Genomic DNA, 26,030 nt, shown 5'->3' with positions numbered 1-26,030 from the left:
ATGTTGTTATAATCATCTTGTATTTAAGATTTGTTTAAAAAAAATATTTGTATTAATTTAGGAATAATATATTTTTCTTTAATATAAGATGCTTATAATTTTTGATAAAGTTGATTCTTCTCAATTTAACACTTTAATTATAAATTTTTTAATGGCATAAACACGTAAAAAGAACTAATAAAACATAAAACAACACACAAAGACCTTGTCAAAATCCTTTTCTACAAGCAAGGTTTGCTAGGTCAGGTCCATGGGCCTGCTAAGCGAGCACAGACGAGAGAAAACCTCAAGGAGTCAAGGATAAATTACTTCATAGTGAAGGAAGGGTTAGTGCGCTATCTTTTAGTCAAGGATAAATTACTTCATAGTGAAGGAAGGGTTAGTGCGCTAGTCAAAGATAGACAATGCATCTAGCAAGTTAGGAAGGCTAGGACAAGTTGCAGGACAACTAGCATTGCTTAATAAGAAAGAAAGTATGTGCCCTAGGCAAAGATAGGTGGTGTGTCTAGTGAGCTCACCTTTCTCAATCCTATAAAGAAAGTAGGTTCATCTGAAAACTCAATAAAATAATGTGCAATCATGTTTTGGAGGTTAAGGAATCAAAGAAGCTCTCGATAAAATAGTGTGCAATCATGTTTTGGAGGTTAAGGAATCAAAGAAGCTCTCGATAAAATGATACATATGCTTTTGATCATGACAACTAAAGGGAGTATATGATTCAAGATGCAGACAGACTAAGTAGGATTTTATGATCACTACAAACATCTCTAATGATGACACTCAACTTGAATAAATCTCAAGCCATATTTCCAAGAAGAATTCAAAAAATATTTATATGATAGGGTTATCTTACAAGTCTTAAAGCTTCGAAGTGTGAAAGATAGAAAGTGTGAAAGTTCGCCCTATCGCGTTTGAGTGAACAATATATTGTAAAAGCACAAGGGATTTTTCATAAAGTTATACGACTAAATCACACACACAGATAGACAAAAAAAAAAAGATTTAAAGCTTATTTTTCTTAAAGTATTATTTCTAAAAATGTTTTGAAGTCGTGTCAATTGAATTAGGTACTGTTTGAATGTTCTTTTGACAAATTTTGCGTTGTCAAATCTATTGGCACTTATAGATAATCGATTGGGTTAGTGCAAAGGAAGTCCTTAAATGTTTGTGATAATGTCTTAATGAACAACATTAACTCTATATCATTTCCTTTCTTTTTAGACATCTTAAACATTTGTTTGAAACTTTTCAAATAATTGGAGCAATGTGCCAATCAATTGGCACATTAAATTTGGCCCAGAAAATTTTTATTTTTTGTGCCCTTTAGTCTATAAATAGAGGTCCTTATTTTTACATTTCACATCTAGAAACAAGATCTCACTCCCCACTCTCTCTAAAAATTATTTTCTTTACTTTCTCACTTAAATTTAGTTGTAGCGCTTCGAAAAATTCTTTTATTCAGTGAGGCATTTTGTAATTATGGAAAGGGAATTGTTCTAAATTAACCAAGGAGTATTTTATCTTAGTTGAATATTGTATCCATAAGGGAATGTGTATTTGGGTTAAAAGCTAAACCTGATTAAAAGCTTTCGTATTGGGGATTAAGATTCTAAGTCGCCTTTTTGGTTTATAAGCTCATCCGATTCAAAATCTTACTTTGGTTCAAGATTAGCCTGTTCTAAATCTCAATTTGGTTTGTAGTTATCCTGGTTAAAACTGTTAGAACAAAATATGTTCATATCCATACTCCTTATGTTTTGATGATAACAAAAATAATTAAAGAACAAAAAGGATATATGCTAATGTTTGATTAAGTGTGCAGGTTCATTAAAGTTAGTTATTAACTTGGTTCTGATCACCTTAATTAGCTGTTGTATATAAGAAACATGAAATTTAGATTCCAAAGGATCAAAGTATGGATTTGAAAAAAGATGATCGTAAGTTTACAACAGGATACATCTTTATGTTCGAAGGAGCACCAATTTCAAGGTGTTCGAAGAAGGAAGAGGTAGTTGCACTCTCGTCTTGTGAGGCCGAGTATATTATTGCTTTGTTATGTTGCACTCTTAGTTGATAATGTTTCATCCATTAATCTTACTAAGAACCGAATTGCACATGGGAGGAGCATGCACATTTAGATTAGGTTTCATTACTTGAGGGAGCTTGTTGGTGAAGACAAGTTAAGATTGAGATATTGTAGAAGTGATGAACACGTTGTTAATTTGTTGACTAAGGGAGTCACGAGTGATGTGTTCAAGAGGTTGAAGATGAGCATTGGCATGAAGAACTTGAATTAAAGTGGTGTGTTAGATGAAATTCTAATAACTCAAGTGTTGTAATCGGTTAACACATAGGTGTAACCGGTTACAACTAGAGAATAAACACTTTTGGAGCCTGAAAAAGTTGGTTTTGAGTTGTTGTAACTAGTTAACCAAATGCGCTAACCGATTACACCTGACATGAGATATTTTTCTATTTGTCTGTGTAACTGGTTATCCAGACGTATTAACCGGTTACGCGCCTGAATTTTTGTTTTTTCTGGTTGTTTAGTGAGTTATTTTAGGTCCCTAATTGTTGTGTAACATTTGTATAATTGCTTTGGAGGCATTGTAGATGAAAATTAATGAAAATTTCCATTCTTACCCTCAATTACTCTCTCTAATTCTCTATTCTCTCTCACTCTCAGCTTCTCCATAAACCCTAAGCCCCATAGTTCACCAATTATATGATTATATGTTCCGACACACATGTATATTCAAAAGATACGTTAAAAGATGTACATAGTAGCCAAGGCTACAATAATATTGTTTAAACCTCATTCGTTTATAATATGAATATTTAGGGTCTGTTTGTTTCAGCTTTAAAAAAATAGATTTTTTCTTTGTATTTTTGAAAATAGATTTTCCAAAATCGTTTTAAAAAATATTAAAAGTTTTTTTATATTCCTTTTTTCTAAAATGAAACACTAATTTTGACATCATATAACATAAACATACATTATTGAAGACCAAAACTTAGTCTAAATCGCAATTTTTTCAAAAAGTTGTATTTCAAAAATGATTTTTATGAAAATCTATTTAAAATAGTTTCAAAATTAAATGATTTTTTTTAAAATTTTGATATTTAAAATTTTTTTCCCGATAAATAGATGAAATACCTTAAATAACATTTTAAGAATAATTATTCAAACAAAATTTTCATTTGAAACTTTTATAAAAAAAAAATTCATAAAATTTTGTAACACTATAAAAATCATTTTTAAAAAAAGACAAAACAAAAGAGTCCTTAGTTTCTTCTTAATAAATGAGTTTATGTGCAACAAGAGGATTTGTGAATATATTTTTCCATTGATGGTCAAAGTCATTAGTTTAATATCAAGAATACATATTTGTACATTGTCTATTATAAATCATGCTTGATTTGATTATATTTTGCACAAAAATGTAAAATAGGGGTATTAGCAAAACATATAATTATCAAAGAAGATAGAGTTATTACCCATTTATTTTATAATATTCAAGTTGATTGAGCAATTGTTTATATAAATTGGCTTAAATATATTACCCATTAAATATATTTTTGGCAAAATACCCTTTTTGGTCCCTTAACTATACCCCAAGGTCCATTCTGGTCCCTTATCTCTAAAAAGTGTCAAAGTGGTCCTTTAATTGTTCAAAAAGGACCACGTTTGTCCTTTCTGTCCAAATGGCACAAACGGACGTTAAGTTTGTATACGTGGCAGGTGATGTGGAATGTTATATACTTCCTCTTCAACGTTGTCTTCTTCACTGTTTGCTTTCATAGTTCTGCATACTTGTTTCTTCCCCAAATTCTAGGGTTTCGTTGTAATCCCAATTCAGTTTCCAATGAAGCAGACATCATCATCAATCGCAGGGCCATGTTCATATGAATCTAACACGAAGAGTGGTGGTGGTGTTTCTGGAAATTTGAGATGGAAACCCGTATGTGGGTGTGGAGAGATAGCTTTGCTTCGTAGGGCTTCAACTACCATGAATTTCGGGAAGCAATTTTGGGGTTGTCGTAATATCATCTCATGTATTGTTTCTGAATACTTGGAATTTTGAAATTCACAGGGTTCAACCCAAACAAGGTGTGGGTATTTTCAATGGTTCTTTGATGATGTGGTGGATGAGAAAGACCAGTATATGAAGATGCAAAATAGTAGGATTGAGAAGCTTCAAATTGAACTTGATGCAGCAAAAATGGAGTTGGTAACACTGAAGGCAACAAATGATAGACTAAAACAAAAGTCAAGGGAGCTGAAGAAGATGATGAATTCTGAAAAAAATTGGAAAAGGCTGTTCTGTGTTATTTTAGTGTTGGTCATTTTGAAAAGTCTGTATTAGTATGTTGTATTGTTATGAATTAGTATGTAATGAATTTGACATTTGTTCATGTATTGAATTGTAGTTGGTCATTTGTTTTAGTGTTGTAATGTTTGAAAAAGATGCAAGAATTTTAAAGTTATCAATGGCAAATGATTTGTTACACAATGGTAATAGTATGTATTGGTAAGCAAACATTAACATTCCTTACTGCATCACAGGTTATTGACAAATATTATAGGTCCAAAATTCTTAACATTAACATTCCTTACTGCATCACAGGTTATTGACAAATATTATAGGTCCAAAATTCTTAACATTAACATTCATTACTGCATCACAGGTTCTTGAAACAAAATACTTAAAACAGACTAATATTCCAAAACATATTACAAAATACTGCATAAGTGATGGTTTCCAAAACACTGTCTAATAATCCAAAACAGACTATGGTTTCCAAAACATATTACAAAATACTGCAAAATACTTAAAAAGAGACTATGGTTTCCATTTTGGTGTGGCCCTTTTAGTAGGTGCTGTCCTCCTTGTTGTTGGACCTACAGCTGTTTTTGCAGCAGTCAGCCTTGTGGTTGGACCAAGTGGGATAAAAGGTGCATTTGGCCTTCTAACTGCCAACTTCTTTGCTTTAGGAGTAGTCTTCTTGGCTGATTTTGGAGTATTCTTCTGAGCTTGAGTTGGTTGAGATGATTGTGAAGGAGCAGCTTGGGATACTTGTGAAGGACCAACTTGGGATACTTGTGAGGGAGCAACTTGGGATACTTGTAAGGGAGCAGCTTGAGATACTTGTGAGGGAGCAGCTTGGGATGACTGTGCATTGGTAGCCTGAGATGATTGTGCAGTAGTTGATGGTACCTTGCAAGTAAGTTTGTTGTGTCCTTGTTTCTTGCATCTACTGCACTTCACAATGAATCCAGTTCTTCTCATCTTTCTATCAGTGCCATCCAGTTCACCTTGTTCCAAATTCCTCCTTTTTTTTTGGTCTACCTGGCATTTTCCTAAATTTGGGTGGTAGAACATCAGGGTACTCTGTTCTCTCCCATAGTTTGAGCCATTGACTGGAAAAATGACTGGCTTGTACACTTGCATATATCTGGATTTCCTGTAATACTTAGGAACATAATCATCAATCCTCTGGTTCCTACTTTTGATTGCTGAAAGTGAATGAACACATGGGAGGCCTGACAGCTCCCATCTTCTACATGAACAAGTCATCTCTTTCAGATTGACTGTAAATTTTTCAGCATTGTTTTCCAAATTCCTCACTTCAAATATAAACTCATCAGACATCCTAAGACACAAATCAGAATACTATATGTTACTTTACCAGCAGAATTGAAATCAGAATTGAAACTCAGAATTGAAATAAGAATTGAATTGAAACTTAAATCAGAATATTATAGGTTGATTTACAAGCAGAATTGAAACTCAGAATTGAAACTCAGAATTGAAAGCAGAATTGAAAGCATTATTTATTATTAGAATTGAATAATGTACCTTACAAGCCACATATTTGTGTATGAACTTGTTTTGTCTATCTTCTTCTTAATGTTTGGTAGCACATCAACATCTTCCAATTTCTGAAACCTCATCCTATTTGTTGCCCATCTTTCCATCATGTATATCCTAATCTCTTCCACCATGGTGATCAATGGTTTGGCCCTTGACTCCAGTATGACACTATTAAAGGCTTCTGACATATTATTGAGTACAGCATCAAATTTGTTATGAGTTTTGAAGTATGATCTGCTCCAAAACCTTGGAGGAGTGCTCATCATGTGCTTATATGCTTCTACATTGACCTCTTTCATAACTTTCATCTCTCTCTCCCAAGCTTGGTAGTAGGTTGATTTAGCTGCTTTCCATATAATCTCCTTTAGTTTTTTTCCAGGATACCTCTTCCTAAAATTGTTGTATAGATGCCTAACACAAAATCTCTGTTCAACCCTAGGAAGAAGTTCCTCCATTGCAGGCAATAACCCCTAAGTCATAAAAAAATGAAAGTGTCATAACTATTTGTTTATACCATATCAAATTTAAAACATGAGAAAGGAAAGTGTCATACCTTTTGTTGATCAGAGATGAAAGTGTATGTGAGGCACTCTTCCCTCCCACCAAGATCATCAATAAGCAGCTCCAAGAACCATGTCCAACTATCCTTGTTTTCACTTTCTACAACTGCAAATGCTATTGGTAGCATTTGATCATTGGGATCTCTGCCAATAGCTGCAAGTATTTTTCCTCCACAAAGGCCTTTCAAAAAACATCCATCAAGTCCTATGAAATGTCTGCTCAACTTGAAGCTTTCCTTACAAGCTGCCAAACATATGTACAACCTCTTGAAATGTAATTTCTCAACATCTCTACCTTCTTGTGCAGGCTGAACACCAACCTTAACAGTTGAACCTGGGTTAGATCTCAGTAACTCATGTGCATAGTCATACACCCTTGTATAATCCCCTAGAAATGACCCATCAACCATGTCTCTGGCTGCAAACCTAGCCCTTATAGCCTTGGTTTTGTTGACCCCAACATTCCACTTCTTCTGAACCTTTTCCTTAATGTCCTTAAGCTTCATTCTAGGGTTGGTTTTAAGTGAATTCTGTAACCTCTTGCTCAACCATTTTGTCTTCAATAACTTTACATGATACTCTCTACTGCAATTATGAGTGTCAACAACTTTTCTTAGTTGCCATGAATCCTCATTAGGCAACTTAGCACAGTAAGCTTCCCATTCACATCCATCCTTACACCTGACCCTAACCCTTATCTTGTCATTCTTAGTGAACCTTAAATCTCTGCCAGAATGGACTGCATAAGTAACAATTGCCTTCTTGAAATCTTCCTTTGTAGTAAAATAGGTTCCCACTTCCCATTTTAATTTGACATATCCTTTAAAAGCTTGAAAGTTGGATACTTCTTTCTCCTAGCCCTACTGCTGTCATCATTATCACAATCACTTCCAAGATCCTCACTATCATTATCACTTCCTTTACTATCTTCTTTATTTTCATCAGACATTTGTTTTCCTTTTTTACTTTTCGTTTGTTCATTATCTTCAATGTCATAGTCCAATAAATTTCCCTCTTCCTCTTCCAATTCAGTACCATAATCATCAGAGTCATCATCAAATACTATCTCCATTGCGCTATCATACTCAAAGTTGCTATCATCAGAACTATCATCAGTCAGTCTTAAATCATCATTAACCTCACCACCCACAGGTCCATTATCAGCTCCTACTGCACTCATATCATCTTGTGTTACATCATTGTTCCTCACCTCATGTTGTGATACATCATTAGTCCTAACCTCACCTTGTTCAACATCATTGTTCCTAACTTCATCTTGAGTTACATCATTAGTCCTCACATCATCTTGTGTTACATTATTGTTCCTAACTTCATCTTGTGTTACATCAGTGTTCCTCACATCAAATTCCTTCATAATCTCCTCAATCTCTACTTCTACCTCATCTATTATCTCATTAAGTGGAATCTCATTAAGTGGAATCTCATCCTCAACAACTTCAGCTTCATCAGCAAAAACAGGCTGGGACAATGCGTGCTTAATAAAGACCTCAACACTAAGATGGACCCTATATAAATCAACAATCTCTAATGCCCCTCTGTCATCTACCAACAGATTCATCCCAGCAGTTGGATCCTTATAATATATGTTTTCTATGGCTCGATAACCTAGTTCCTTGATACTACCCAACAGCTCAAAAAAACTCCACTTATCAGCATCTACTCTCAGTTTAGCAATCTGACCTCCTACGTACACGCTCAAGTCCTCACTAGCAAATTCACCACTATGGTGGATTGTAATGATTAGATGTTCATCCATTTCAGACTATGCCCTAAGTAGATGCGAAGAACATAAATTTCAGAAACCTGAAATTAAACCCAAAATAGAATATCAGACCTACAGATGCAGAAACTTACCTCTGATGTCGTCTTCGTCTTCGCTTTCACTTTGAATGTCGTCTTCGTTTTTGTTTGCAGCAACTTGAGTTTGGAGATTCGTCAATGGCAGCTGCGCTAGGGTTCCTCCAAGACACAACGAAGACAAAATGAAGTTTCTATTTCATTACCCCTTTCTATTTCATGTCTCAAAGAAAATTGCCCATCTGGCATTTAAAATAAATGAGCTGGCAATAAAAATAAAAATGTTTCTGCCACGTGTATGCCACGTACGCCATTCCTTTGACTTTGACTAATGGAGCTGACAGAAAGGACAAACGTGGTCCTTTTTGAACAATTAAAGGACCACTTTGACAATTTTTAGAGATAAGGGACCAGAATGGACCTTGGGGTATAGTTAAGGGACCAAAAAGAGTATTTTGCCTATATTTTTCAAGGAGTGTAATGAGATATTCTCTTAAAAAAAATTGATTGCACGTATTTTAAGAGAATATTTCTATAAATAATTTATGAAAATGCGTGTCTCCGGGGCATTTGTTAAGAGTTTAAAAAGACATGTTTTGTTTAATAAATATTTGTATTCAATTTAATGAAAATTAAAATAATTGATTTTTTTAAGAAATTAAAAGTATGTTTTCTTGAAAAATACTTGCATTCAATGCATTTCAAATTAAAATAATTGATTTATTTAAAGCATGCTTTTTATATTTGGAATCCTTAACAAGTGTCCCTGTGATACTTGTTAGCATGATCCATAATTATTAACTTGTGTCTTTGAGGTACATGTTAGCATTTGCCCTATAATAATCATCATGTTTAATTATTGGATATAATTAATACTTCCTCAATCTCAATATATAAGAAAAAAATAAAAATCACAATTATTAAGAAAAGTACTTGGGTTAAGATTTTTAGGTTTTTATTGATGTAGGAAAGTTGGTTGCGCGTATCGAAGAAAGAGTTGCGCGTCAGAAAGGTTCGAAAAAAATTGTGCAGGTAGGTTTGGCGTTTAATATCAGAATGACTATTATTATATCTTTTAAGATGCGGAATCAACTCATGAGCCCAACAAATTGCCTTGCAATGACATATGGGTCTTTTAAGCCATCCAATATTGTTTTAGGCCCGAAAACAACGTTTTAATATTTTTCACAATTTTTTATTTTATTTATGTTTTGGAATAAAAGTTCATTAGTTTTTTTTTCTCTTTTATTTTTTGTTTTGGATTAAAATCTCATTAGGCATTCTTTTTATGTATTTAAACACCTATGGGTGTGTCGTCAAGGTTATCTTTTATCCTAGTAAAATTCAATATTTTTTTGTGGACTCTTGAGTTTTATCTGACACGTTTGTCGATTGCAAACTTGTGTTTTGTTATAGGTTTAGTGCTTGCTAATCCTTTATGATTGTCATTGTGTCAGGTGGCATCAGAGAAGATTTTCTCCTACTTCTTTTCGTAGCTTGATCAACCATGAAAATCAACCATTGACTAGAGCAAACCTTAAGGGAATTACCGCACCTTTTACCACGACCCTAACTACTTTGATTAAATAGATGGTGACTTTAAAAACTCAGATGAACAATGCCAACAACAATTGGAACCAACAAAGAGATATGAGAAGGGAACCAAATAGGGTTTTGCGGGGTGGAAACAATCATGTTGTTAATGTTGAAAATTCGAGTTCTGAAGAAGAAGAACCCGACGAGGAATAGATAGTTGATCATGCAAATTTACATAACCATGATTACCATGTGAAGACTGATATTCCATTATTCTACGGAATGATGGTAGTGGATGAGTTTCTGGATTGGCAGATCGACATTCATAAATTCTTTGACGTCATGGACGTCCCCAAGAATAAGCAAGTTAAGATGGACGTCCCCAATAATAAGCAAATCATGGACGTCTTCTTATAATAACTTTGAATCTGTAGGTGACAAAGAAAAGAACGCAACAACCAGGGATTACAACCTTGAGAATAATGGGACTAGCATCCCTAGTGACGTGCATTAAGGTAAAGCATCAACCCAAAGGAAGAATAATACATATGTTAAAAGAATTTTCAAAGAAACACAAGAAAGGAGATGTTGAATTGGGTTTCAATATTAAAACTTTTTCTCACCCAGGAACACAAACAACAAAGCTTATAACAAGACTAACGACACAAGTACTTTTATCCTTGTTTAGTGTAAACTAAGCTACCTCTAGCCCACCCATCAAGGTGTTTTTTTCTTCTCAATATGGACTTAATCCACTAATCAAATACTCCTTACAACCTCAATGATAACTTGTTAAAGACTTCTTGAGAATATTGACTATACCCTAGTCTCTCAAGGAATTACAACTCAAAAACTACATGTCAATGACTTCTTGAGAATCCTGATTATAACCTAGCCTCTCAAGGAATTTAACAACTGTTAAATATAAGGTTTGTGTTTAGAATATTTATTCTAAATAATAAGATACACACAGCGATAAAATAAAATTTTCACTTAAGAAAATGTGAATTAAGATGCTAAGTGTTTCTCTATATTTTCTCTTTCTCTTCGCGTAAATCACTTCATGATTTTCTTCTTCTCATTCGTCTTCTTTCCCAAGATTCCAAGTCCTCTCTATATAGGAAATGAAACAGATCCGTTGGACGATGAAGTTGGAATAACCTCAATATAATCGTTGTAGGATGGCACTTGAAGCATTGGGTGGGTGAGAGGATAAGATGAAAGGAAATACGTTGGTACAATAGTATAGTCCTTTTTTTTTTGGATATTATGGGAAATAGAAAGGATAATTTCTTTTGTATTGATTGTACTCTTCCACTTATTATTTTATCAGTTAAAAACTTCTAATCAGAGACGTCATATATAAGTATACGAAGCTTAAGCAGAGTTCAAAGTTTGTCTTCAGAACCTGGTGAAAATGAGACTTCAGAGTCTATAGAGTTTAGAGTCTTTATCAGAGTCATTTTGGATTGATTCTTTCAGAAGCATTGACTCAGTAATCCAAATGTTTGACTTTCATTTAAACATGCATTTTGTTCTTCTTTTAGTTTAGAGTGCATCTACAATTCAGAGTCTAGTTTCTTCAGATTTGAAAATCTTCAGATCCTAATCTTTAGAGTCTACTTTGTTCTAGCGTCTGGCTTGATTATATTTTGTTAAATCTAGCTTCTGACGTATTTAGATTCGGCTACATCCAACTTATAACTTGTTCAAATTATAGCTTTTGACTTGTTCATATTTTGCATACTTGACACACTTTTAGCGTACAAAATTGTTCTCTGTACTTTATTATCATCAAAACTAAATGATTGTATGTGTAGAACCAATCTTGTTCTAACAATCTCCCCTTTTTTATAATGACAAATAGTCATATTTTGATGAACAATTTTGACTTAAAATAATCAACTAAAAAATAGAGTTAAGTTTGTATGCTCCCCCTGAGTTTTAGACTTCTTGAAATTTTCTTAGCTTAAGTATCTTGAGCGAGGTTTGCAAACTCCCCCTAAGTTTTAAGACTTATGCAAAATTTTGATTGGCAATAAGCATAATAATGAAATAAACAAATCCACATATTTAAATGTTTAGATTTATCTTAGGATAAAACTGAATCAAAATCATATCATTTCTCCCCCTTTGTCAACAATAAAAAAGAATAGATACCAGCAAAAGATATTTAATTTTTTTGAAAGAGACATTTGAAAAACAACATTAATATGTCTTAAATGGTTGTGAACAACTCTTTCATTTTCGAGATGGTCCAATCTTATTCTGATAGCTGATCATTTGAGAGAATTAGTGGCAGTCAAACTTAAGGATTGGTGCTTGAAGACCAAGAATATTCCCCTTTCCTTTGTCCATTGATGCACATTATATAAGTTGAGTTCCATTACAAGCAGAATCACATTTCCTTCTTTTCCTTGTTTCTCTTCTCTTATATGAAATTATGAGCAAATCATCTGAGAACTCTAAAAGGACTTCTCCAAGGAAGTCAACAAGGCCATTTAAAATTGTGTAGTGCTTATGTTTGCTTTTGTAATAGATTCGGGATCTTTAATAGTTTATTGAGAAATAATAACTTATCCTTTTCTTATGTCTTATGTTTACAATTCTCTGGCCACTAACATCTTTTGAGTGAGCCATTGGTGTAGATAGAGAGATTTTAGAGAATTTTTCAACCATTTGAGTCGTGTTTTAGATGAATAGTCATTGAATTTTTACGCTATATGGTTGAAAAGATTCTAGTGTGAGTAGTGAGAGTTGCGTTGTGTGTGAAAAGAGTGATACATTGAGTTTTAAAACTGTTTTATATGAGTGCATACCTCAAGTAGTTTATTTTTAGTGATGTCAAAACTAGGTGTTTAGAAGTAGAATGTATTGGACGACACCCTTTTATCCTAAGGTGCACTCTTGCATGAAAATGTTTCCATAATCATTACAAACCTGCTCACATGCATGTGGATTAGTTTCACAAGTCAAAAACATGTTCTTGGTTGAAAATGCATACCATAGGTCGATGCATAGCTCTTGGTGGTCGACCTCCACTGAGCAAGAAAATGAAAATTTCATGAAAACACTTCTGCCAAGCATAGGTCGATGCACATAAGCTGTAGGTCGATGCATAGCATGTTATAGGTTGACGCATGGCATGCCAAAGTTCGATGCATGTTATGCATTTCACCACCAGACCTCACTGCCTTGTGTAGGTCAACGCATACAGTGGACACATACAATGGAGTTTACCTCCAGGCCTCACTGCCTTGTAGAGGTCGAAGCATACAGTCCTGGAGGTCGATGCATCGCTCACTTATGGGCATTTTTGTGCATGAATTTTCCAGTTTTTGCCTTCTTTCACACACACATATAAATACATTCACGCATCCATTTGAATACAACTTTGAAACATGAAATAGATAAACATTCTTCTCATCTTCACATAATCATTTTTGCTTGAGTGATCATAGATTGAGAGTGATAACGTCCAAGGTTAGGAATTTGTACCTTCCAATTGGGTGAATAATTTTGTGGATTCATTGAATAAAATCATTGAGGTTTTGTCCTCCAAGGTTGGATTGATTTGGGGGGGGGGGGGGGGTTTGACAAAAAACTTTGGATTTGATTCACCCGAGTGAAAGACTTGAAGAACGATTGGGTTGGGTCAAAGGAGTAACGATAGAGAAAGTATCAATCAAAGTTCTTGGGTGACAACAATTTGCGATTACAATTCAGACGAGTGAAAGCTTTGAAGAATAGTGGGATCTATTCACCCCTCTAGATCGTAGCCTAGCATATAACATTTTAAACACTCAAATAATTGCAAACACAAGTAATTATGACCTAGGGAGGGAGCAAGGAATGATTTTTTTACTCAAGTGTTTCACATGCAGTAAGAATTAGTTAGACACTTGTCTACATATTTCTTAGCCATAATAAAAGCACATGAATAAAAATATTAATATCATTTAGAGTTCGAAGAACAGAACTTCCTAGAAAAATTCTAACTTGGACATTTTGACTTACCTTTTTGCTTACCTCATCCTTTTTCCAGAATGCAATTTTGGTACTTATGAGTTTATGAAGAACTTTAATCCCTGGTGCGTTTCTTCATTTTGTCTTAATTAATGATTTGGTTCGTATTAGTTTTGTCTTTTCACCCAGAATCATATCTTCAATATGAGAGATACTTTGTTTGAACTTATTCAAAGATGCTAGTGCGTCAGCATCTTTTTGGTTTTGACTATTTACTTTCTTGTTGAGTACTTCCATAAGCTATATTCTCAGAGTCATATTAAATAATCTAAATCTACAAACTTGTGAACTGGTTTAACTTTTCAAGGTCAAGCTTATCATCAAACTTAACATGAATTGATTCCTCAACAATGTTAGTTTCAGTGTTGTATACTATGTAGCCTTTTGAGCATTCAAAGTATCCTAGCATGATGTATTTTATAGAGTTTTTAGAATCAAAATTGTTAGTGTTGAGCATAAAACAAATACATCATAAGCACAGGGAATGGAACTGTTACCAATAGTTCCTGTAATGATGATTTTAGCCTTCCGATCTCCTCCAGAACCTACAGAGCCACGAGGCTTAATTTCCAAATATTAGTACATATGCCTTATTTCCTTTTTCAACATGAATTCAATTCTGTATTTAAAATCTTTTTAAGTGCATTATGTTAATTATGTACATTTGAGCATTATAGTGTTTGTTAATGCTTTACTTAATCTTCCATTCATATAAATTTTGACCACTTAGTTACTTGCTTTTGTGTAGTGATCCGCTGTCGCGCGCGGGTCAAAAACGAGTTAATTTTATAAAACTGTAGTACGACGGTAACGGTAACTCGTGTATCATCTCTCAAGGATTCCTATTCTTATTAACCAATGTAAAATCGAATTTGGGGGGGGGGGGGGGGGTTGGTTCAGTTTCGAATTACAGAAAAAATGCTTAAAATAAGTGATTCTGAAAATAAGCTGTTTTGAAAATAAGTGATTATGGGATAAGCCAATCTACCGATTCAGTTCTTACCAATCATCGATTATTATAATTTCACTATCCTAAGCGGATTCCATTCCTAATTCAATTATAACATCAATCAACAAGCGCAACAACATTATCAGAATTATATTTCCCGTTTGCCGAATTAAGCATTCGGTTAAGCATACAACGGATTAACGATTAAGCAACGATAAAACGCAAATAAATTGGAAAACATAAATCAATCGAACCAAACAATCTACTCTACGAATAATCAGATTAAGCAAATGATAAACACAAAGTAGAATTGAAGGAATTGGAATTATAATGCAAAATTATATTAATCTCATAGTTTTGGAACCTGAATACGGTAGATCAACCAGAAGGATTAGTTCGCCATGGATCAATTCGTACAAGCTTCAATATTTTTTGTGAATGGAAGATGGAATGCTACAGTACCGCGGCTGCTACCCTAAGGGAAAATAGCACAACCCGTTTTACAATCCAACTGGGTCAAACATACGACCCAGGCCCAAAACTAATTGACCCGAAACTTAACTAAAACTAGTGCTGCAACTTCAACAAATTTTCTGGCCCTGCTACAGTCTGATTCTGACTTCGACTCCAACATAAGAATTGTAGCTCTTTCTCTTAGCTTTCCGTCGATTATTAGAACGCCTCAATCGGACTCCTGGAACTCCAGTTATGATTGTTTCCGTGCAGACTGCTAAAGCTGAAAATTAAATACGAAAATCAAATAACAATAAAAATAAATTAAAATATAAAAATATTATAAAATACAAAAATAAGACAAGCAAACCATGGAAATGTATAAGTACAACCGTAGAGGAATGTGCATCAAAATGCACTGATCAGTAGTTACATGTATATTTGCATATTTGTTGCATTTAGCATGTCTATCTTCATATTCTGTATTGGATCTATGATCTTGTATATTCTTCTTATCTATGTATAACTCTTTTACTTATCTGGAATATCGTTTGTGAATATGTCAAAAGGGGAGAAATTGTAATGTGAGTCGAAGTTTGTTTTATGCCTTTTATGCTGTTGTGTATTGTGAAATATTTTAGTGGGAGCGCAAGCAATTGAAGGAAATAATTGATCACACGGTGCTTTTGCTTGAAGTCCACTGAATTCTAAGTGAGAGTTTGTCAAGCATAAAAAAAGAGGATATTGAAGTTGCATGTCTCTGCTACATTAAGGGCAGGGCCGGTCCCGACTTTTTAGAGGCCCAGGGCAAATAAAAAATTGGACCCCTAACAAAAAAATTGATTTTTCATTTGTCTCTAAAATGAAGAAGAGTTTCATAGACAAAATAAAAAATATGAAGTCTTGGTTGTTTCTAACAACAAAAAGAATTTTAATTTGATCAGAAAAATAATAAATCAAAGCACAAATGATAATAAATTTAATTTCATCATAAAAATTTGATAATAAATAAGTTAATTGTATGATAAACTTTTAAATATTTAATTATAATATATAAATAGTCTCTAAAATTATACTAAAATAAATTTATTTTAAAATCTCGTTATAAAGTTTAATTGATCATATAAATATAATTAAAATTTTAAAAATTCTAATTGTCACAATAATTATATCAAAAATTTACTGAAAAATACTAATTATTAGGTATAATTAACTAAGTTTACCTTTACTTCACTGCACTACAGTTATATTCTTTCTAAAATGAAGTACTAAAATGAAGTCTTTATGGACTGCATTAAAAAATATAATTAACTAAGTTTACCTTTACTTCACTACACTACAGTTATATTCTTTCTAAAATGAAGTACTAAAATGAAGTCTTTATGTACTGCATTAAAAAAAATAATGATAATTGAATATTTAGAGAATTAAAAGCCTCTAAGTATCGAACATGTGATATAAAGGTTCCCAATGTAGATACAACGCCGCTGGGCCACAAGTTACATGATGTCTAATTTTTCGCTAAACTTTTGTTTCAGTATTATATTTCTTAGCTGTAAGCCCAAAAATTGAGGCCCCCCATTTTTTTGAGGCCCTGGGCTATGGGCCTGCTTGCCCGGGCCCAGGGCCGGCCCTGATTAAGGGTGAGACTATGCATATCTCTACTGTATGGTTTTGTTGATTTTCTATTAAGCTTTATTTATGTTTTAGTCTTATATTATTGAGTCTCCTCTTAAATTGCATATTTGAGGGTCAAGTTTTAGATCTCTATATTTTAGCATGCATAATTTAAACGGTTTGTGTTTGAGTATGAGCATTATGCTTTAAGTCAACTAGTCCAATTTTTGGATCAAGAACCATATCTGAGGTTGGTTTAAGTCATGACACAAGTGAAATCTCAAAATAACTTTAGAAAATGCGAAAATTGAGATTTTAGGTGTGATTAAAATCACACACCCTGTGAGTCAAATAAGAAGTTGTAAATGATTCGAATCACAAGTTGTACATGATTCGATCATGGAACCGTGTGACTCGAACCACAAGTTTTTCATGAGTCGAATCATGGAATTATGGTTAACCACTGCGTTGCTTGAGTTGAATCACGACTTTGTTTTGACTCGAATCACAACTTTGCCTGACTTGAATCACAACTTTGCCTTGACTCTAATCACGATAAAATCAGGTTTCTCATAAGTGTAGATCTTGTTCCAAATTACTTTGCCACTTGATTAAAATCATACAAGTGTTCATGACTCGAATCAAGTATGATTTTTCACTCTTTTTGTGCTTAATCTCCAACACATAAATCATTTTCTCTCTCAAAATCATTCATAACGTTAGAAATCACATACTTCTATTTTTTATTTGATAACTCACAAACCACTTGTTCTTTCATTTTTCAAAAGAGTTTTAAGATCTTTTGCGAACACTTGCAAACAATTTATTTCATCTTATACCTCATTCTTTTTCCGTTGCATGGATCCGAATCTTATATTTGAGATTTGTGATTGTTGAGGAGATTCATTTTTTAATTTAACGTTTCTTTGAAGATTTGATTAAGATTTTAGAGGTTCGCAAGGGTGTGTAGTGTTGTGATTGGTTTTGATAATTATAGTGGAAAAAAAATGAGTTTCTTCTATCCAGGTTGACCTTGGTAGTGCTGTGTGGAAGCCTTTAGGGGAGGGGTTCTTCTCAATCTTTGGACAAACTAACACTCAAGATACTGGTGGAATCGAGTAAAGATCGCCGCAGACTGAGATTTTGGAGCAGATTGTTGGGACTGAAAGATTCAAGAAGCGATTTTGAGTAAAGAATGTGCATAAAATTTGGTTTGTAGACTGTGTACAATTCAAAGATATCGAAAGAAGAAAATTATTTTATAGCGTTTATTTGGGATATTGTAATTGTATGTTCTTTTGTTAAAAATCATAGTGGAAGACCAAAAAAATTTCATTGGGCAACCATTAGAGACTAAATTAGGCGCAAAGCGGGGACGATGCGCTAAACTAGTATCAAACCCAGTGCACAGTCTTTCCCCTTCTCCCTCCTTTTAATTTCGTAGTTAATTGCATGATTAGGCTGTTACTTATTTCTTTCTAGAAACTACACACCATTAAGATTTCTTTAGGTAGCGATTAATTGTAAAGGTGTAGGTTTTATTAAAATTGGTAATTCAATTTTGTCTAATTATTGATTAAACCTGAAATTGTGGTTGTGGACTCCATTGTGATAATTGTCCATATTCACCCCCACTCTACATTGTTTATTATCCATATTCTCACCCAATAGGGAAGAGCCACATTGCAGATTTGAAAGACATCCTGGAATCAGTCAGGAGCTATAACACGGGCCTAAATCATGCTAAGTGTTTCTTCAGCGTACACGCGAATAATTTTCTTGGTTTTATGTTAACCTAGAGAAATAAGAGATAAATGTTAAACCATTATCAACATGAGAAACCCTTCCACATTAAAGAAGTCCAACAACTAACAAGACACTTAACCTGTCTTAGCTCATTTCCTTTATTGTGCAGGTGACAATGCTTTCAATTTCTTTACCAAGAAATCGAGACAAAGTTGAGTAAGCTATTTATTCCACGATAAAATCATAAATAATCATTAAACTAATAAAATAACGAACAACAATTAAATGTATTTTAATCATCATAAACAATTTACATGTCCTCTGCATTCGCCACATATACGCTGCTCTCATTATCGTCATCTTGTTCCTCTTGAGTAGAAAAGCTCTTTGAGTCGAACCTCGTTTTTGCAGTCTAAAGAACTTTATTTGTTTGCTACGAAAAGTAATCATCAAAGGAAGGAACTGAATGTAGCAAGCTCTGAGATTCTGGTCTCTGCATGTTTCACAACTAGATAGTATACAAGACGGGGATGTAGCTCAGATGGTAGAGCGCTCGCTTAGCATGCGAGAGGTACGGGGATCGATACCCCGCATCTCCATTTTTGATTTTGGGATTTACGATTAATCGATCGATCACGATTGCTAGGGTTTGTTCTTCAACCTCTCTTCCTTCCTTTTATGCCTTCACCTAATTCATAGTCTATCTTTTGATAACTGAGAAATGATTATTCTTAATTTTTAGTATAATACTCTTATCTCTCATATTCCTGCTTATTGAAACAAGTTTATATTGTGTGTATCAAACTATGATTACATTTTGCTTATCTTTTTTAGTTGCCTTGTACTACTGATGAGCTACAAACAACTTTTTATGCAATCACGGTCCGTAAAGGCTTTCGCTATTTCGGTCGGTACAGTTGTTTTGACACTGAATGCGGTTGTCGCTTTGTGAATTAAGCACAATTTGTTTTCTTTTAACATAAAAACGGTGAATAACGGTATTGGTATCGGCACCTGCTGATCATGGACGTTTTTGCGATTGCAGACCGTTCCTCTGGGTAATGATAGAATTTCTCTGGGTCTGGACAATAATCCTGCAAAATTATACATTTGATTAGTTCACTTCAAACACAACAGAATATGAAAATATCAACATCTTTTACTTTACAATACCTGATCAGCATGCATCTTTTTCACAAAGATTTTGAGTATATCAAAATTTTGCTTCTGGAATAATTCTTCTGTCAAACATTGATATGTGACTCTTTTTGTTAACACCATTTGGTCAAGCATTTAGAAGGATTTGGTTATAATCTTCAGTGTCATACCTTGGAAGTGCTTTTTCCTCAGCTACTTCATTCAGCCCTTTCTGCTCCTGATTCTACTACTTTTTTTTTTTTTGCAGGGCGGTCTTATCATATATTGGTCTAGAATTTTGGAAATTCATGTGTCTTGGCTTGTGAAATATTACAATGATTGATTCACTGTTAGATAAAAGTTGTAGTTCTTTAGCAGCAACGCATTCAATAGTAACACCGCTTCTGCCACTCCAAGGTAATTGTATTTTAAACCTTCCTCAATACTCTCAAACTTTGTTTCTTTTGTTTTCTATTCTTTATTTCCATCAACGAGCATGTTTAAATTTACGTCTTTTTGTGAAAATTAGTGCCTGCCTTTTATTATGTCAATGTTGTTCTAATATCATTGTGAGAGAATTTGTGAATTTCGAAGAGTTTGATTAGTTTGGTTAATTTGGAGTGTGAATGAAAGAGTTTGACATTTTGTTGGACATGAAATGTGAATGTGATTAGTTTTCGTGGAAGATCCATGAAGCAGTGATGGAAATAGTTAGCCGTGTGTGGTAATAATACTCAATGGCAGTACCAAATAGAAAAAAATTAATGTGAAATATGTTATTAGTTCTTACGAAATCATGAACCTTTCGGCTATGTTTGGGAGTTTGGAGGGGAGGGGAGGGGAAGGCTTCCAAAAATGAAATTTTAAAAAAATATAGGAAAATATTTGACATTTTTTGAAAAAATGATTTTGTTTAAAATGATAAAAGAGTCATTATCATTATTAAATTTTTAATTTTCAAAATACTATAACAACCTAAAAGATATTTGAAAAATTTATGTAAGCCCTTCAAAACCCTCCAAAACCCTCCTTCAATACAATTTTTGAGTTCTTCCATTTTATGGGGTTTTTGGTGTTATGAATAAACTCAAACCCTCCAAAACCCTCCTACCCAAAATCTTTTTATCATTTTCACCCAATTCTTCCTATTTTTCAAAGCCTTCCCCTCCCTTCCCCTCCAAACTCCCAAACATAGCCTTCAAGTTTAACCTGTGTAAATCACGAACCTTTCAAGTTTAGTGTTTATATAAACTTTATCAGTCTTTGGTCTTCACTTTCTATAAATTCATGCTACTTTAAGTCTCTCTACAAAAACTAAAAGGACTTTAAGTCTCTCTACAAAAACTAAAAGAACTGTTTTTTTTTTGTTTGTAAATTGTGGGAAGTAAATGTATATGATTTTATCCGGCTGAGAGATAAAACCCACTTTGCGTGTCCAATAGGTTCTCCAACCGAGATTAGTCACTGCCAAACGGCAGTGGATACTCTGTACATGTATCTTGGTTATAAAAAAGTGGATAATTGACTGCCTAAAAGAAGATGTTTGTAAAGACAAAATGTATGTGTCCCTAAAATTTAGTTTATGGTTTATGTTGGGAGGCTAATACATATAATAATGAGATTGAAATCCCTAGTAGGGGAGAAATGCTCCCAATGTGATGAACCTGGATGTGTCCCTGCATGAACTATGAAGGTTCATATATGCATAAACAAGACCATAGAATCTTCTCTATAACCAACTCATGTCTAGTTCTTAATCTCTTCTCTGTTTCTAACCACGTGTACTGCTATGTATTGGAATTTCATGTTTATTCTAGTGATTCAGTACCATGGATAAGTTTGTGTCATTGATTGCTTTGACTTGTGTTTACTTATCGGCTTATCGCTTATCAGTAGTTTCCATTATAGAGTCAAGCTGAGAGTTTTATGATTGATATTTTGTGGGCAGTTCTGGCAATGACAGAGGAAGGGCTTTTGATACAAGAAATGATAGAGAAAGAACAAAAGGGCGTGGTGGCGGCGGTGCGAGTGGCTTAGAAGTTAATAGACTGCCGCCTTTTCTCTTTCTTTTCCTTTCTACCCTTCCTTCTATACACATTTTGGAGGCTTATCTTACTCCTGTATTTTCAAAGGACCTCTATAGCTTGAATGCTGTTTCCTTCTTCAATATTTGTTTATCTAGTTACTAATATGAACTCTTAACTGTAATGTTAATTTCATACGACTTTGCTGAAGAAAAACATTTTATCCTAAAGTATCTCATAGTTATCCTCAGGCTGTTCGAAAAGATAATAAGCAACGTTTCAGCCTCATAGAAGAGAACATGGAGCTACTAGTACGTGCAAACCAAGGCCACACAACAACGGTAAAATATTATTTGTTCATCAATTTTGCCTATTAAGTATCTGATTATGTTTTATGTCCATTAATTTTTCTGGTGTCGAATATTTAAGGATGTTGAAAGATTAAATGCTACAAAAGTATAAAATGCTCAAAATTATACATAGTTGTTATCACATAATCAACATCCATTATTGTAATGTGGATGTTTATGTGTATATGAAAGTATTCTTATGTAATGCTCGTAATAAAAATGATAATTACTAAATACAAACTAGTTATTTCTGTACTGCGGTATATGAAAAGATAAGAAGAAAAAAAAGTAATTGGATAATCAATATATTTAATGGCTATAATTCAGATACATTTTAGATTTTTTAAAGTATTCTTTTTGTATTTTTAAAAAATGTTTTATAAAATTGTATTTTTAAAAAATATTTTATGAGAGCTTTTTTAAAAATAGTATAAGTTATTTCAAACTCATTTTTCATAAATTAAAAAAAATAATTTTGACATTTGGTAATATAATATTCATTACTAATGATTTATCATAGTTAAAACCACATAGTTTTTTTTTTCAAATAATATATCTCAAAAATATTTTAAGAAGATTATTTTAAAATAACTTCATATTTAAGTGATTTATTTTATTTTAATATTTAAAAGAAGTTATAGTTAAAAGATGAAATATTTAAAAACTACTTTTTTATGAAGAAATATTCAAGTCAATTTTTTATTAGAGGTTTTTGTAAATTTTTTACAAAAATTTATAATACAACAAATTATTTTTAAAAAATGAAACAAATGGCCCGGAATAATAGTCGTGAAAATTTTTTAGTATCAATTATATTTGAAATTAATAATATGTCAATTTAATTCTATTTTTTCAGTTTGGTCTTTTGTAATCTTTTGCAAGTTGCATGCAATTTTGAGTGGTTAAAGGGTTTATTTATATCTTTGATTATAAATTCAAAAACATTAAATTAAAAAAAAATTAAGGGATAATAAACTAATCTGACATTAAAATAATTTTAAAATTTAATGATAATTTATTTTTGTAAAAAAATGGGATTCAACTAAATTTTCAATTACTTGTTCCATTATACTATAAATAGAATAACAGAGTGTCAGTTGAGATTTATTTAACGATGTGATGTTTATCATATCATTACGTTGATAATTCAATACAAGAATTATCTTTAATCTCAAATCCTTATAATAGTGCATTGACACCAAATCTAGCAAAATAATGTTCATAACTTAACAATTTACAAGGATGCTAACGATTAAAAATACTAAATTGACATGTATTGTTGAAAATATTATATGTTTGTTACGACTTCCTGTTATCTTGTTAGAAATTATTGACACTATAAAATAATCATAAATTTTAACATCTAATATGTAGAGAAAGAAATTGAGCACAAGTCTTGATCAGAGAAATACCTAAAATTTAAGATACACAAATTCAAACGATGGCGGGTGGAGTTTTAGTTGCTTCAAAAAATGGAAGGCAATATGAGGGGAAGGTTACAATGTTTGTTTTGGTCACATGTTTGGTGGCAGCCATGGGAGGTCTACTTTTTGGTTATGATCTTGGTATTACAGGAGGAGTGACTTCCATGGAACCATTCTTGGTTAAGTTCTTCCCCGGTGTTTACAAACAAATGAAAGATGAATCTGGACACGAGAGCATGTATTGCAAATTTGATAATGAGCTCCTTACTTTGTTCACATCTTCCTTGTATCTTGCAGCTTTAATAGCTTCTTTCTTTGCTTCCACAACTACAAGGATGTTAGGACGCAAGGCCTCAATGTTTACGGGTGGCTTGTTTTTTCTTACTGGTGCATTGCTTAATGGTTTTGCTGTCAATATAGAAATGCTTATCATTGGTCGTATATTACTTGGCTTTGGTGTAGGATATTGTAATCAGGTAAAAATTGGTATCATTTTTACATTTTTTATGTTTTTATGTATAAATGATCAAGAATATTGCAAGTTTAGTTGCATATAACTTTTTGTTACTCATAAACAGTCCGTTCCAGTGTATTTGTCTGAAATGGCTCCAGCAAAGATTAGAGGTGCACTCAACATGGGCTTCCAAATGATGATCACTATTGGAATCCTAGGGGCAAACATTATTAACTACTTTACTTCCAATCTTGAGAGTGGATGGAGAATTTCTTTGGGTGTCGGAGCTGTCCCTGCAATTTTGTTGTGTATAGGATCTTTTTTCTTAGGTGACACACCAAACTCTATGATTGAAAGGGGTCAAAAAGAAGGAGCTAAGAAAATGTTGCAAAAGATTCGTGGCATTGATAATGTCGATGAAGAATTCCAAGATCTAATTGATGCTAGTGAGGAAGCCAAAAAGGTGGAACATCCATGGAAGAATATTACACAATCGAGATACAGACCTCAACTAACATTTTGTTCTCTCATTCCATTCTTTCAACAACTCACAGGCATCAATGTTATCATGTTTTATGCCCCTGTCCTTTTCAAAACTTTGGGCTTTGGAAGCGATGCTTCCCTCATGTCCGCAGTAATTAGCGGAGGTGTCAATGTTGTTGCTACTTTTGTTTCCATCTTCATTGTGGACAAGTTTGGAAGAAAGATTTTGTTTCTTCAAGGTGGTGTCCAAATGTTTATTTGTCAGGTGATTATTGCAACTTAACTAATAATTAATTATTTATATTTTTCATTCAAATTAATCAGTTTTTCAAGAATACTTGATATAAATGTTATGGTTATTAATTGTAGATTGTTGTTGGAAGCATGATTGCTGCTAAGTTTGGAGTTAACGGTGAAGGCTCAATTAAAGCTTATGAAGCTAATCGTCTTCTGTTCTTCATATGCGCGTATGTTGCCGCATTTGCATGGTCTTGGGGTCCATTGGGATGGTTAGTTCCTAGTGAAATATGCTCTCTTGAGGTTCGCTCTGCAGGTCAGGCTACCAATGTTGCTGTGAACATGTTGTTCACCTTTGTCATTGCTCAAGTTTTTCTAGCTATGCTTTGTCACTTGAAGTTTGGACTTTTCTTCTTCTTTGCTGGCTTTGTGCTTATAATGACAGTTTTCATTTTCCTGTTTTTTCCCGAGACAAATAATGTCCCAATTGAAGAAATGAATACAGTGTGGAAGTCTCATTGGTTTTGGACCAAGTTTGTTTCAGATGTTGATGTTGATGTTGATCATGACCATAAGCTCGTTGCTTAATTTCAATATTAGAAAAATCTCGGGGCCTAGACAGTATATATAATAATTTCAGCTAATTCTATCTGATGTTGTTATAGTCATCTTGTATTTAAGATTTGTTTAAAAAAAATATTTGTATTAATTTAGGAATAATATATTTTTCTTTAATATAAGATGCTTATAATTTTTGATAAAGTTGATTCTTCTCAATTTAACATTTTAATTATAAATTTTTTAATGGCATAAACACGTAAAAAGAACTAATAAAACATAAAACAACACACAAAGACCTTGTCAAAATCCTTTTCTACAAGCAAGGTTTGCTAGGTCAGGTCCATGGGCCTGCTAAGCGAGCACAGACGAGAGAAAACCTCAAGGAGTCAAGGATAAATTACTTCATAGTGAAGGAAGGGTTAGTGCGCTAGTCAAAGATAGACGATGCATCTAGCAAGTTAGGAAGGCTAGGACAAGTTGCAGGATGTTGCACCCCAAAATTTGTCCATCCTAATTTACATCTATTTAGGCTTAAGCTGCACATTTCATTCGCATACATCCATTAGGTCATGCAATATATCATGCATTCATCCCATAATAAAACTTAGCATTAGGATCAAGGATCATGGAAATTAGGGTTTCTAATCCCTTATGCTGAGCTTGACAACATTTCAAACGAGGATCAAGAATTAGGGTTTATTTCCCTATGATGGTGTTCTTCAAAGCTTTATCGAGATCAATATGGATTAGGGTTTATTTCCCTATTCATGTGGTAATCA

General features: G+C 33.3%; 2 protein-coding genes and 1 non-coding gene across 6 annotated transcripts in view; all 3 read left to right on the top strand.

The window, feature by feature from the left end:
• The first annotated feature begins 19,099 nt into the window (after positions 1 to 19,099).
• Positions 19,100 to 26,030, top strand: part of LOC131653713 (sugar transport protein 10-like) — a 48,873-nt gene continuing 41,942 nt past the window's right edge. For all 3 annotated transcript variants that reach the window (XM_058923984.1, XM_058923983.1, XM_058923982.1), the window contains exon 1: positions 19,100 to 19,228. The gene's annotated coding sequence lies outside the window, so the exon portion shown is untranslated. The remainder of the gene's footprint in view (positions 19,229 to 26,030) is intronic.
• Positions 19,107 to 25,358, top strand: LOC131653711 (sugar transport protein 10-like). Of its 2 annotated transcripts, none has more exons than XM_058923975.1 (6): positions 19,107 to 19,228; positions 19,987 to 20,135; positions 21,994 to 22,083; positions 23,467 to 23,992; positions 24,095 to 24,718; positions 24,823 to 25,358. In XM_058923975.1, the coding sequence occupies exons 4-6, from the start codon at positions 23,534 to 23,536 to the stop codon at positions 25,276 to 25,278; spliced, it is 1,539 nt and encodes a 512-aa protein (XP_058779958.1). In that variant the 5' UTR covers positions 19,107 to 19,228; positions 19,987 to 20,135; positions 21,994 to 22,083; positions 23,467 to 23,533; the 3' UTR covers positions 25,279 to 25,358. The 2 variants fall into 2 exon arrangements, with proteins under 2 accessions (XP_058779958.1, XP_058779957.1); XM_058923974.1 differs by having other exon boundaries at positions 21,667 to 22,083.
• TRNAA-AGC (transfer RNA alanine (anticodon AGC)) lies at positions 19,108 to 19,180 on the top strand. Its single transcript has one exon. It is a non-coding gene; the product is annotated as a tRNA-Ala (tRNA).

Source organism: Vicia villosa, linkage group LG2 (assembly GCF_029867415.1).
Source record: "Vicia villosa cultivar HV-30 ecotype Madison, WI linkage group LG2, Vvil1.0, whole genome shotgun sequence".
NCBI classification, from domain to species: Eukaryota; Viridiplantae; Streptophyta; class Magnoliopsida; order Fabales; family Fabaceae; genus Vicia; species Vicia villosa.
This window is presented reverse-complemented; position numbering and strand designations above follow the sequence as displayed.

Bases quoted from the DNA above. Each gene is read 5' to 3' on its own strand.
- LOC131653711 (XM_058923975.1), top strand. From the start codon at position 23,534: ATGGCGGGTGGAGTTTTAGTTGCTTCAAAAAATGGAAGGCAATATGAG. The intron at 23,993-24,094 runs GTAAAAATTGGT...ACTCATAAACAG, and splicing joins GTGTAGGATATTGTAATCAG to TCCGTTCCAGTGTATTTGTC. The intron at 24,719-24,822 runs GTGATTATTGCA...TATTAATTGTAG, and splicing joins TCCAAATGTTTATTTGTCAG to ATTGTTGTTGGAAGCATGAT.